The sequence below is a fragment of the Lontra canadensis genome, unplaced genomic scaffold (assembly GCF_010015895.1).
Source record: "Lontra canadensis isolate GAN:19392208 unplaced genomic scaffold, GSC_riverotter_1.0 scaffold24, whole genome shotgun sequence".
NCBI lineage: Eukaryota > Metazoa > Chordata > Mammalia > Carnivora > Mustelidae > Lontra > Lontra canadensis.
In genome coordinates this window covers 18,149,232-18,162,782 of record NW_022631018.1, presented here as the reverse complement: position 1 = coordinate 18,162,782, position 13,551 = coordinate 18,149,232, and the positions used below count along the sequence as shown (strand labels likewise).

Below are 13,551 nucleotides of genomic sequence, written 5' to 3'. Positions count from 1 at the left end.
CACCAGCAGTGGTGATGCCCAAAGCTCAGCAGGGCCTGTGTCATTACCAACGCTGCTATATCCAACCCCAGCCCACAGTAGAGGCAGAGACCCCCAGGGCAAAGGGAGGAGAAAAGAAATTTGTTCCAAAATTGATTTAAGAAAAATCCATCCAATCAGGATAACTGTCCTTGAATGAAATACATAGCATGCTTTCTGCTCCAAAATTTACCATGTGCATATTAACCTTTCTCCTCACTCTACCTTTCCCTACCATAATTCAGATTGAAGACCACCTTCAAACACTAGTGGACATGCAGATCTAAATCTAGATATCCCTTTGAGTAGAACTCTCTGGGTGCTTCTGGTCATTTCTTGGGCTTTCAGGTATGTGTGTCCAGAATAAGCCACCCCAGGATCGCTGAGATGAACTGAAAAATGGAATGGGAGGCCACAGGAGCAGATTGGAACTGCCTTCCTGGCTGTTAACTCAAGAGAATTATTCACACTCGTATCTAATAATTTCCACCTCGGGTTCATGAAGGTTGATGATGAGTTGTGTGGCAGAACTGCCTTCTTTGGATCTGCTCCTCTTAATGGGATGGGTAGCACCTGGGAAGCACTTTGACCTCTTCCAAAGGGCCCTTTCCAAGGGTTCCCAGATGCACGTGGACTCTCCCTGCTCCCACCCACCTTCTGATGGCATTACCTTCATTGATGATCTGCTTAGCCGCAACAGCTGAGGAGAGATGAATGGGTTCCATGAAAATGCTTTCTGTTTCTGCATCTGAGACCATCGAGTACCTAAGAGAAGAGGATATCTGTGTGATAGGACTCTGGGTAGCATCTGAATGGGAGGCATTCTTTTTAGACAAGAAACTCTGACCTGGCTTTAGGCACAGTGGACAACAATGAGAGATAAAGGGAAAGCCTTCCTAAGTTTAAGAACCCGGAGAATGCTGAACACTGCGGGTCAGCTGCCACCCGATTTCAAACCAGAGTTAGCATTAATGTGAGTTGATGTTTAAGGACACGGTAGTCTAGGCTGTGGAGGGAAAGGCATACAACTGTGGTTGGGGAGAACTTACCCCGATGTGATTTTCCTTCTTCTACTGGGTTCCCACCCTTGGATGTGCTGTTGATAATTTTTTCCCTCTTGCCCCTCTTTCTCTGTCATCAGTACTCTAGGATGTCCCTAACTATGCTGTTACTAAGGTTCTGCTGGATTGGTGGCCTGGTGGGCTGCCACCATTCCCTCCATGCCCCGTATCCTTGCCCCGTTTGAGAGAGAATGAGCTAAGAATGATGGGCTGGCACAGGGAAACGGGAAGCTATGCTCAGATGCACAGTCCTGATTCTGAACACAAGAAATCAAGGTTCAGCCTGAGCCCAGGGATGCAATCAAGTAACTTAGGTAAATGTCAAGTAATTTTCCAGAAATAATTCAACAGACATGTCCAAAGGGATATGAAGAACATAGTGAATCGGGGAAGAAACAAGGGATAGGACCATAGTATCAAGGTGGGTGCCCCCTGCTTTGTGGATTCATCTCTTTTCCAGGCATTGGGGTGAACTTTGGGTCTATTTTTTCTGTTTTTGCTTAGTCTTTCCTTTAGGTCCAAAGAGCTTAAAGAAAAATTTTCCCCATCACACAAACTCCCTGTTACCTCTTTATAGTCAACCCCTCCCTGAACCTCATCCCCTGCCAATCACTGATATGTTTTCTGTCCCTACAGTGTGGCTTTTTCCAGAATGTTATATAAATGAAATCATACCACAGTTTTTTGGTTCTGGCTTATTTCAGTTAGCAAAATGAATCTATAAGTCATCTGTTGTATTGCATTAATCAATAATTTGTTACTGAATAATATTACATTTTTTAGGCACCTCAGGCTGTTGCTGCCATTGCTGTCACACTGTCTTGAGTCACAACTGGGTGTTCTAGAGGGGAAAAAAAATGATATTCCCATTGCTGGTTTGGTTGAACTTTGAATTCTGTCTTTCTCAATCGGCCTGCTACTATTTACTTTTCAGAGTCTTCAAACAGTTGCTGTATCCTTCTGTTCAGGTTTTACAAAGGCAATCCGTGAGAGAGTGATGGGTGTTTGCCATCTTACCCAGGACTGGAACTTCTGTTCTACTGTCTCTTTGCTATTAAATGTCTGAAGGCCATGTATTTCATGATCCTTATAACTAACTTATTTTATCTTTATGAAAGCCACAGGATCTTTTGGTTTGTGGTGTCTAACTTCCCAATGATGTTTGTTGGCTTATTTTCTTCCATTGTGTTGGGAATGGACACCATTCTTGAGTGCCTTCTATGAATTTAATCCTAACAAAATTCCCACTCTGTAGGTATTATTATTCCCGCTTTAAAATGAGGAAACTGTGGCCCAGACAAGCTAATAAAATTCCCCAAGGCAGTAAACAAGAGGTGGGGCTAGGAGGCAAATACAGGGCAACCCTGCTCAAAGTCCAATCTTCTCTCCACTACAAGATACCATTTAGACTAGACAGGGGATGTGGAGTCGTTTGGTGGATCCCCAAGCCCAACAAAGACTTTGACACAGGAAAGTACTTCTAAAATACTTATTGAAAGCACAGTTGGATACAAAGATGCATGGATGGATGGGGTTGAGTTGTGCTGGGTCCAGCTGAACTGAATGGAGCTAACTTGAGCAAAAATAAGTTTAGTTGAATTGATTAGCAGAACAATTTTCTCATGGTAGAAATCTACATGAGAGTCCTCCCTTGGGAGACAGGCATGCTTAGGGCTAATAAGGCTATGGAGAAAGAAATACCTTTGCCAAAAGAAAGGAGTAGCCTATGACTCTACCCAGAATGTTGCTAGACTTGCCAGTGCAGCATAAGGGACAGCACCGTGTAGAATTATTGTTGGTATTCCTGAGGGATTTCCAAGAGCAGTTGTGTTGGATTCCCATTCAAGCGTGGAGTACTCCTATAGTACTCCAAGTACTCAAGAAGATGCATTCTTAAGTAAGTATGATGGTGGGGGCGGGGGTGAATTAAGGGCAAAGTCAGTGGGATATTATCCTTGCATGTTAGAACCGCAGAGGTCTCATTATTTGGCAAAGGTAGTAAAGAGTGGAACACCTGGTGGGGGTGGGCATGGGCTCTGCAGAGGCACACATTAGGTCAATTTATTTACCCCCGTATCGCCAACCCATGGAAGGTGATCAGGCAGACTGAGATCAGACTGAATGGATGGTGGGTGGACAGACAGATGGATGCGTAAATGATTGGAATACGCCAGGTACTGGGCAAAATGTCCAATATCACCTTGGGGAGCAAACCCAATGGTCTCCAGGGCCCTGCTGTCTCTGTCCTCCTTCTCCTTTCCAGCCTCAGCTTATACTGGCTTCCCTCGGGTTCACTCCTTTCTAGGAAGCTAGAAAGGCTTCCCATCCTCACCAAGCTTCCTTCTGCCCTGGGGCTTTGCAGAAGCCTACTTCCACTGCCTAGATGCTCCCTCACTCCCACTGTGCCTATCTTTGAGATCTCAGTTCAGTCTTCTCTTCTCCCTAATCTCTGCCTCTCCTTGCACCATATGCCTTTCCTTTATGGTGCTTCTAGCAGATGCAATTTTACTTTTATTTATGAAATCATTTGATAAATACTCATCTCCTCTACTTAACCATACCCTCTATGAGGCAGGGACCATGCCTGGTACTTTGAAGACTGTTATGTTCCCAGCACTGGGTACAATGTCTGGCACACAGTAAATGCTTAATCGGGATTTTCTGATTCACTGATGGACTGAACTGGTCCCCAGTACGGGTTTGCCTCATCCTGATACAGCAGCTTCACCAATTAGCAACAGGTATCGAGCAAGTAGCAGATACTTGCTCATTATTTCACTGGATACCACAGCAAGCCCAGAAGCGAAACCATGCTCCTAACTGTTCATGCTCACTCTCTGCCCTTGTGAGGCCAAGGTGGACAGAATCTTGGAGGCCGGTGTTGACTGTTAGTAATTTTTTCTTAGGGTAGATTAAAGGTGGCCCCGGATCTGGGACACTCCTCACACTTGCCTTGAATCTGGCTGATCTGATTCTACTTTCATCAATAGACTACAGTAAAAGTGACACTGTGGCAGTCTGAGCCTCAGTCTGGCTCTCGTGCCTCTCTCATCGGAAGCCCTGAGCTTCCTCTAAGGAGTCCTACTACCTCAGAACCACCGAGCTGACAAAGCCACGTCAACCGCTCCTGCTGAGCTCCCGGCCAATGGATGGCCACGTGGATGTGTCTCCTCGACGTGGCTCCTTCCGCTGTCAAACCACCCCAGCTGACACCACACATACAAGCTGCCCAGTGGACTCCTGTCCAGATTCCTAAGCCACAACAAGGGGAGCGAGATAAAATCATTGCCTTAATTCATTAGGTTTGGGGGTAAATTTGTTAAGTAGCAACAGTTTAACAGGCACGGTGCTATTCCGAGGGCTCAGAAGTGAGACTTGAGCACATGCTAAGGCGCCCTTCTCCCTAATAAGGACACAGAGCCTAATCAATAGCAGCGAGTGAGCCAGATGTGTGGCAGTTGGGGGATAACAACAAAGTAACACTGGAAGGAGAGCAGACCCAGTCACCCTATGGGCAGCGGGGCCCAGCTTTCAGGGCAGTCTATGTGAAACCAGGACTGTCACACAGAACTAGAGCTGGAACCTCAACTGTTACATAAATATGAGTGATACCCTTGTAAGTAAACAAATTTGTTAAGGAGTTTTACTCTTTTATTTATAAACAATATTATTTATACTATTATTTTTAAATTTATACTATTATTAGTATAAATAACCATTTTGTTTATTAAGGGTCGGTATTATGTAAAATGAATTTGGGGGGGGTGGAATCAAAGCAAAATCCTGACCAGGGAATTGGCAGAAACCCCTGCGGTATGTGGGGCTGAGAGGGGCTCGCTCCTGGCACATGCCCTCATCTCTCCTACAGGTCAGTTTTCTGTTTCTCTGCAGGCCTCCACTGCTCTGAGGCTTTCTCACATCTGTAATCAGTATTCCAAACAATGGGCATGACCTGAAGAGGGACAGAGGAGGAGCCCTCACTGGTCAGGCATGCAGAAAGCCTCAGAAGGAACCCACCCGGCCGTCTCACCTAGATTCCCGCCTGGAAGGATCGGCAAGCCCATGATCAGGCCAATTTTCCTTAATAGCACTGACTTTAGATTGTATGGATTTGGTTTCACATGACAAACACAGGGAACTGAGAATCTGTCCTAAAGTACCCGAACTCTGAGGCTGTGAGTTTGATAGGGGAGGATTTGAAATTAAAACCTGAAAATAGAAATGACAGAGAAACATCCTTCCTTCTTGTGGGGAGTCAAGATGGAACTTCAGCTAAGGAGTCCATCAGGAGGAGACTCTGGAAGACTCTGTCCAGTACACTTTCCAGAAGCTGGCGGTTTTATGATTGAGAAGAGAGGGTGTGAAGAACAGCTTCTCTCCAGCCCCATGACATGTCTCTTCTTGGCTGCTCAGGCAAACATGTGAACAACAGTAAACTGAGCTCAGCATTACATCCTGTTGAGTCTAGGATGTAAATTATGAGTCACTTGCTAAGGGAAAAGGACATGCAAACCTAATAGTCCTAAATTGTTTTGCCACGGATACAGTTTACTAAGTCAAGTGTGGGGGTGGAACCCCAAAAGGACCCAGTGGAGAACAAAGTTTAAGCACAGAGAAGCGGCTCCTTTGTTTTCCATGGAGAAGCAGGCCTGCAGAAAAGAGGAAGGAAAGAGAGACCCTGAACCACTGGCCCTGTTTATATTTGCAAGGTCAGTGAGACTGTGGCTCTAGAGGTTTTGATTTATGACCACATCTGTGCCTCTACCGCAGACGTGAGACAGAGTGAAATGACACTCACACCCTGATTGGAAAGCAGCGAGGGCTGGCTGCTCAAAAAGATGGGCAGGGTTGGAGAGAATCTAGGATCGATATACCCCTCATCACAGGTTCACAAAGCAGCAGCTAAAAAGCCTTGAGGGTGATTTGAAAGAGAAACAATAAAGCAGAGTTTGATGGACTTCCTAACCAAGAGCAGGAGACTGGTGCCATTTTCTCTAAACCTGTGTTTTTCAAAATTGCAGACTGTGACCCATTAGTGTATCATAAAATCAATTCAATGGGTCCTGCCTGGCATCTGGAAAAGGAAGGAAGGAAGGAAGGGAGGGTGGATGGGTGGGTGGGAGGGAAGAGGAGAGGGGAGGGGAGGGAAGGAGAAAGAGAAAGAGAAAAAGAGAGTAGACCAGTACTATCCATTTTAAGATAAATATAATTTTGTGAAACCTATTTTTTTATTAATACCAACCTGAATGTATGCTCTGAGTTGAGCTGTAAATGGCATGCCTTACCCTGGATAACAGTCACCAAAGTTTGAAATCCACTGCTTTAAACCAATTGTCAGGCTGTCAAGGCACAGAACAGGTCCTTCAACCCAGACCCCTGCCGGCTGATCAGTTCATTTCAAGGAGTCCCTTGGAAATGCAATGGACGCAGCGGCCCAGGAGGGGGTGTCTATCTTGATTTGGCTTTTGCAAAAAAGGAACAGATTTCTGAGTTTCTTCTAAGTGTACATTCACTCCAGAGAAAGTGACCGCACAGGCAAAGTTCAGGTTCCAAAGAAGGAGAGGAAGTCAGCAAATGAAAGCAAATTGATTTACAGCAAGCTGCTTCTGTCAGGCTTTGTGAAAGCTGTGAAAATCTTCATGGAAAAAGAAATAGAAAAGAGAAAGTGTAGCTAGGAGTAGCTGCTTCCCAAGGACACACAGACCTGACACTTCATGCCCCCATTTCAGTCCCACCTGCTGTTACCAGCCATGGAGGCCTCCCTGTAGGAAAGCACAACATAGTTAAGGAACTTCACCAAAGGTGGCTGGGAAAATTCTGTCACAAGAGATGGCCTGAGCACATAATCAAGGAGTTCTAGAAACTGTAAAGGCTTAACAATTTCAGATCCAAAAAGCCTAAGCAAGAAATGCATTTTAACTTGGAAAGAAATAAAGGAAAACAGGGTGGAGGAGCAAGATGGCAAAGGAGCAGGAGACCTAAATATTGTGGGGTCCCAGGAGTTGGGCTAGGTAGTTATCAAACCATTCTGAGCACCTACAAACTCAACAAGAGATTGAAGAGAAGAAGAGCAACAATTCTATGAAGAGAAAACGACCACTTTCGGGAAGGTCGGACGTGCAGAGAAGTGAACCCGAGGCAATATACGGGAAGATAGACCGTGAGGGGAGGGTTGGCTCCCGGCAAGTGAGAGAGCAGCAGAGCATAAAATCAGAACTTTTAGAAGTCTGCTCCACTGAGGGACGTCACTCCAGAGGTTAAGCAGGGGTGGAGCCCTCATAGGGACAGTGTGGTCTTAGGACCTGTGAGGTCACAAAAAGACCGGGGGTGCCTGAGTGTGGCAGAGCTCCCAGGTATTGGAGCGGGGAGAGTAGGCTCTCAGCTCAGGGTTACCTTAAATTGTCATCTGAGGCACAGTCGGGCCACTGCTCCTCAAGCAGGGACCCCATAAGTTGCAGCCACCATCTTCATTCCCATCCTCCAAGGCGGTTACGGAAAGCGCTCAGGGAACAAAAGCTCTGAGTGCGAACTGGAGCAGATTGCTTAGCCCCACCCCTGGCAAGGGTGGTGGAATTCCGCCTGGGGCAAAGACATTGAGAATCACAGCAACAGGCCCCCTCCACCCCAGAAGATCAGGAAGAACATCCAACCAAGACCAAGTTCACCAACCAATTCAGAGCTAGGGGAATACAGCACATAGAATTTATGACTTTTTTTCCCAAGATTCTTTAGTCACTCAAAGTTAAATATTCTAAAATTTTATTTTTTTCTTATTCTTTTTAAAAACCTTTCCTCTTTACTATTTTAACATTTTTAACTACTTTACCTTATGAATACCTTTTAAAAAATCTTTTAAAATTTTCATTGTTATAGTCATATGTCATCCCTTCATTGTATTTAAGCTTATTTTTTGTATACATACAGGTTTTTCTTTCTTTAAAATTTTGGGCTACAGTTTCTTCTAATAGATCAAATATACCCTAAATCTGGACCATGGCTTTGTTCTAGGCTCCATCCTGATCACATTCTTTCTGTTTTTTTTTTTTTTTTTTTTTGTTTTGTTTTTTCTTTTTTCAACCAACTTCTTACCATATCAATTCCTTTCTTGGAATCTTTTTAAATTTTCAACTTTACAGTCACATTCCATCCCGTCATGTTTACCTTATTTTTGTATATATGTAAGTTTTTCTTTTTTAAAATTTTGGGAGGCAGTCTCTTCTAACAGACCAATATACACCCAAAATTAAGTCTGTGGCTATGTTCTATTCACCAGTCTAATTATTTTTTTTCCCCTCCTTTCTTCTCCCCCAGGTTTTGTGTCTCTTCTGATTTGGTTAGTGTATATTTTTCTGGGGTCATTGCTACCCTTTTAGTATTTTGTTCTTTCATTCATCTAGTAAATCTGGATAAAATGACAAGGTGGAAAAACTCATTTCAAAAAAAAGAACAAGAGGCAGTACTGATGGCCAGAGACCTAATCAATACAGACATTAGTAAGATGTCAGAAACAGAGTTCAGAATGACGATTACCAAGGTACTAGCTGGACTCAAAAAAGGCCTGGAAGATACTAGAGAAACCCTTTCTGGAGAAATAAAAGAACTAAAATCTAAACAAGTTGAAATAAAGTTATCAATGAGGTACAATTAAAAATGGAGGCTCTTACTGCTACGATAAATGAGGCAGAAGAGAGGATGAGTGCTATAGAAGACCAAATGATGAAGAATAAAGAAGCTGAGAAAAAGAGAGACAACTACTGGACCACGAGAAGAGAATTCAAGAGATAAGTGATACTGTAAGACGAAACAGTATTAAAATAATTGGGCTCCCAGAAGAAGAAAGACTGGGGGGCAGAAGGTATATTGGAGCAAGTTATAGCAGAGAATTTCCCTAGTTTGGCAAAGGTAACAGCATCAAAATCCAGGAGACACAGAGAACCCCCCTCAAAATCAATAAAAATAGGTCCACACCCAGTCATCTAATAGTAAAACTTACAAGTCTCAGTGACAAAGAGAAAACCCTAAAAGCAGCTCGGGACAAGAGGTCCATAACATACAAAGGTAGAAATATTAGATTGGCAGCAGACCTATCCACAGAGACCTAGAAGACCAGAAAGGACTGGCATGATATATTCAGAGCACTAAACAAGAAAAATATGCAGCCAACAATACTATATCCAGCTAGGCTGTCATTGAAAATAGAAAGAGAGATAAAAAGCTTCCAAGACAAGCAAAAGCTAAAAGAATTTGCAAACACCAAACCAGCCCCACAGGAAATATTGGAAGGGATCCTCTGAGCAAAGAGAGAGCCCAAAAGCAACAGACCAGAATGGAAGAGAGACAATATACAGTAACAGTCACCTTACAGGCAATACAATGGCACCAAATCTGTATCTTTCAATAGTTACCCTGAATGTAAATGGACTAAATGCCCTATTCAAAAGACACAGGGTATCAGAATGGATAAAAAAATATGACCCATCAATATGCTGTCTGTAAGAAGCTCATTATAGAACCTAAGACACCTCCAGATTGAAAGTGAAGGGGTGGAAAACAATTTACCATGCTAATGGACATCAAAAGAAAGCTGGGGTGGCAATCCTTATATCAGATCAATTAGATTTTAAGCCAAAGACTATAATAAGAGATGAGAAAGGACACTATTCCATACTTAAAGGGTCTGTCCAACAAGAAGATCTAACAATTTAAAATATCTATGCCCCTAACATGGGAGCAGCCAATTATATAAACCAATTAATAACAAAATCCAAGAAACACATCGACAAATAATACAGTAATAATAGGGGACTTTGACACCCCCCTCATTGAAATGGACAGATCATCTCAGCAAAATATCAATAAGGAAATAAAGGCTTTAAAAGACACACTGGACCAGATGGATGTCAGAGATATATTCAGAACATTCCATCCCAAAGCAACAGAATACACATTCTTCTCTAGTGTACATGGAACATTGTCCAGAATAGATCACATCCTGGGTCACAAATCAGGTCTCAACTGGTACCTAAAGACTGGGATCATTCCTTGCATATTTTCAGACCACAATGCTTTGAAACTAGAACCCAACCACAAGAGGAAAGTTGGAAAGAACTCAAATATATGGAGGCTGAAGAGCATCCTACTAAGGAATGGGTCAACCAGGAAATTAAAGAAGAATTACAAAAATTCATGGAGACAAATGAAAATGAAAACACAACTGTTCAAAATCTTTGGGACACAGCAAAGGTGGTCCTGAGAGGAAAGTAAATAGCAATACAAGAAATAAGAAAGGTCTCAAGTACACAACCTAACCCTACACCTAAAAGAGCTGGAGAGAGAACAGCAAAGAAAGCCTAAACCCAGCAGAAATCAGTGAAATAGAAACCAAAAGAGCAGCAGAACAAATCAACAAAATCAGGAGCTGGTTCTTTGAAAGAATTAACAAGATTGATAAACTCCTGGCCAGACTAATAAAAAAAAGGGGGGGGGGGACCCAAATTAATAAAATCATGAATGAAAGAGGTGAGATCACAACCAACACCAAAGAAATACAAACAATTTTAAGAACATATTATGAGATACTATATGCCAGCAAATTTGACAATCTGGAAGAAATGGATGCATTCCTAGAAACATATAAACTACCAAAACTGAACCAGGAAGAAATAGAAAACCTGAACAGACCCATAACCAGTAAGGAGATTGAAGCAGTCATTAAAAATCTCCCGAACAAGAGCTCAGGTCCAGATGGCTTCCCAGGGAAATTCTACCAAACATTTAAAGAAGAATTAATACCTATTCTGAAACTGTTCAAAAACAATAGAAATGGAAGGAAAACTTCCAAACTCATTTTATGAGGCCAGCATTACCTTGATCCAAAAACCAGACAAAGACCCATCAAAAAGGAGAATTACAGACCAATATCCTTGATGAACACAGATGTAAAACTTCTCACCAAAATACTAGCCAATAGGATCCAACAGTCCATTAAAAAGATTATTCACCACGACCAAGTAGGATGTATTCCTGGGCTGCAAGTTTGGTTCAACATCCGTAAATCAATCAATGTGATGCCTTCAACCTTCAGTAGATGCTGAAAGAGCATTTGACAAAGTACAGCATCTTTTCTTGATCAAAACTCTTTAAAGTGTAGGGATGGAGAGTACAAACCTCAATATCATAAAAGCCATCTATGAATAACCCACAGCAAATATCATTCTCAATGAGGAAAAACTGAGAGCTTTTCCCCTAAGGTCAGAAACATGGCAGGGCTGTCCACTATCACCACTGCTATTCAATGTAGTACAAGAAGTCCTAGCCTCAGCAATCAGACAATGAAAAAAATAAAAGGCATCCAAATCAACAAAGAAGTCAAACTCTCACTCTTTGCAGATGATATGATACTTTATGTGGAAAACCCAAAAGACTCCACTCCAAAACTGCTATATCTCATACAGGAATTCAGAAAAGTGTCAGCATATAAAATCAATGCACAGAAATCAGTTGCATTTCTATACACTAAGAAAAAGACAGAAAAGAAATTAAGGAGTCAACCCCATTTACAACTGAATCCAAAAGCACAAGATACCTAGGAATAAACCTAGCCAAAGAGGTAAAGAATCTATACTCAGAAAACTATAAAGTACTCATGAAAGAAATTAAGGAAGACACAAAGAAATGGAGAAACATTCCATGCTCATGGATTGGAAGAACAAATATTGTGAAAATGTCTATGCTACCTAGAGCAATCTACACACTTAATGCAATCCCTATCAAAATACCATCATTTTTTTGCAAATAAATGGAACAAATAATCCTAAAATTTATACGGAACCAGAAAAGATTGCTGATATGCAGAGGAATGCTGAAAAAGAAAACCAAAGCTGGTGGCATCACAATTCCAGACTTCAAGCTCTATTACAAAGCTGTAATCATGAAGACAGTATGGTACTGGCACAAAAACAGACACATAGATCAATGGAACAGAACAGAGAGCCCAGAAATGGAACCTCAACTCTATGGTCAACCAAATTTTGACAAAGCAGGAAAGAATGTCCAATGGAAAAAAGACAGTCCCTTGTTCAACAAATGGTGTTGGGAGAACTGGACAGCCACATGCAGAAGAATGAAACTGGACTATTTCCTTACACCACACACAAAAATAGACCTCACTGTGAGACAGGAATCCATCAAAATCCTTGAGGAGAATATAGGCAGCAATCTCTTTGAACTCATCTGCAGTAATTTCCTCCTAGAAACTTCACCAAAGGCAAGGGAAGCAAGGGCATAAATGAACTATTTATTTAAATGAACTTCATCAAGATCAAAAGCTTTTGCACAGTAAAGGAAACAGTCAACAAAACCGAAAGACAACTGACAATGTGGGAAGATATTTGCAAATGACATATCAGATAAACAGCTAGTATCCAAAATCTATAATGAACTTATCAAACTCAACACCCAAAGAACAAATAGTCCAATCAAGAAATGGCAGAAGACCTGAACATACATTTTGGCAAAGAAGACATCCAAATGGCCAACAGACATATGAAAAAGTGCTCAACATCTCTCGGGATCAAGGAAATACAAATCAAAACCACAGTCAGATACCACCTCACACCAGTCAGAATGGCTAAAATTAACCAGTCAGGAAAGAACAGATGTTGGTGAGGATGCAGAGAAAGGGGAACCCTCCTACGCTGCTGGTGGGAATGCAAGCTGGTGCTGCCACTCTGGAAACCAGTAAGGAGGTTTTCCTCAAAAAGTTGAAAATAGAGCTACCCTACGACCTAGCAATCACACTACTGGGTCTTTATCCTAAAGATACAAATGTAGTGATCTGAAGGGACACGTGCACCTGAATGTTTATAGCAGCAACGTCCACAATAGGCAAATTATGGATAGAACCTAGATGCCCATCAACAGATAAATGGATAAGGAAGATGTAGCGTATATATATATATATATATATATATATATATATATATAATGGAATACTATTCAGCCATCAAAAAATGAAATTCTGCCATTTGCAACAATGCGTATGGAATTAGAGGGTATTATGCTGAGCGAAATAAGCCAATCAGAGAAAGATAATTATCATATGATCTCTCTGATGTGAGGAATTTGAGAGGCAGGACTGTGGGTCGTGTGGGATAGGAAGGGAAAAAATGAAACAAGATGGAACTGGGGAGGAGATAAACCATAAGAGACTCAATCTCAGGAAACAAACTAAGGGTTGCTGGGGGATGGGGGGCTAGGGATAGGGTGGCTGGGTTATGGACATTGGGGAGGGTACATGCTATGGTGAGTGCTGTGAATTGTGTAAGACTGATGATTCAGAGACCTGTAGCCCTGGAGCAAATAATACATTATATGTTAATTAAAAAAAAAAACTAAAAAAAAATAAAAGAAGAAGAAGAAGAAGAAAATAAATAAAGGAAAACAGAAAAACATTTTCCAAACCAGAACCAGA

At 42.0% G+C, this 13,551-nt stretch overlaps 1 protein-coding gene across 3 annotated transcripts in view; it reads right to left on the bottom strand.

Annotated features, from left to right (window-relative positions):
* DUSP27 (dual specificity phosphatase 27, atypical) overlaps positions 1 to 13,551 on the bottom strand; it is a 42,967-nt gene that overhangs the window by 13,730 nt on the left and 15,686 nt on the right. For all 3 annotated transcript variants that reach the window (XM_032862958.1, XM_032862960.1, XM_032862959.1), the window contains one exon: positions 689 to 783. In XM_032862958.1, coding sequence (XP_032718849.1) covers positions 689 to 783 — 95 coding nt within the window. The remainder of the gene's footprint in view (positions 1 to 688; positions 784 to 13,551) is intronic.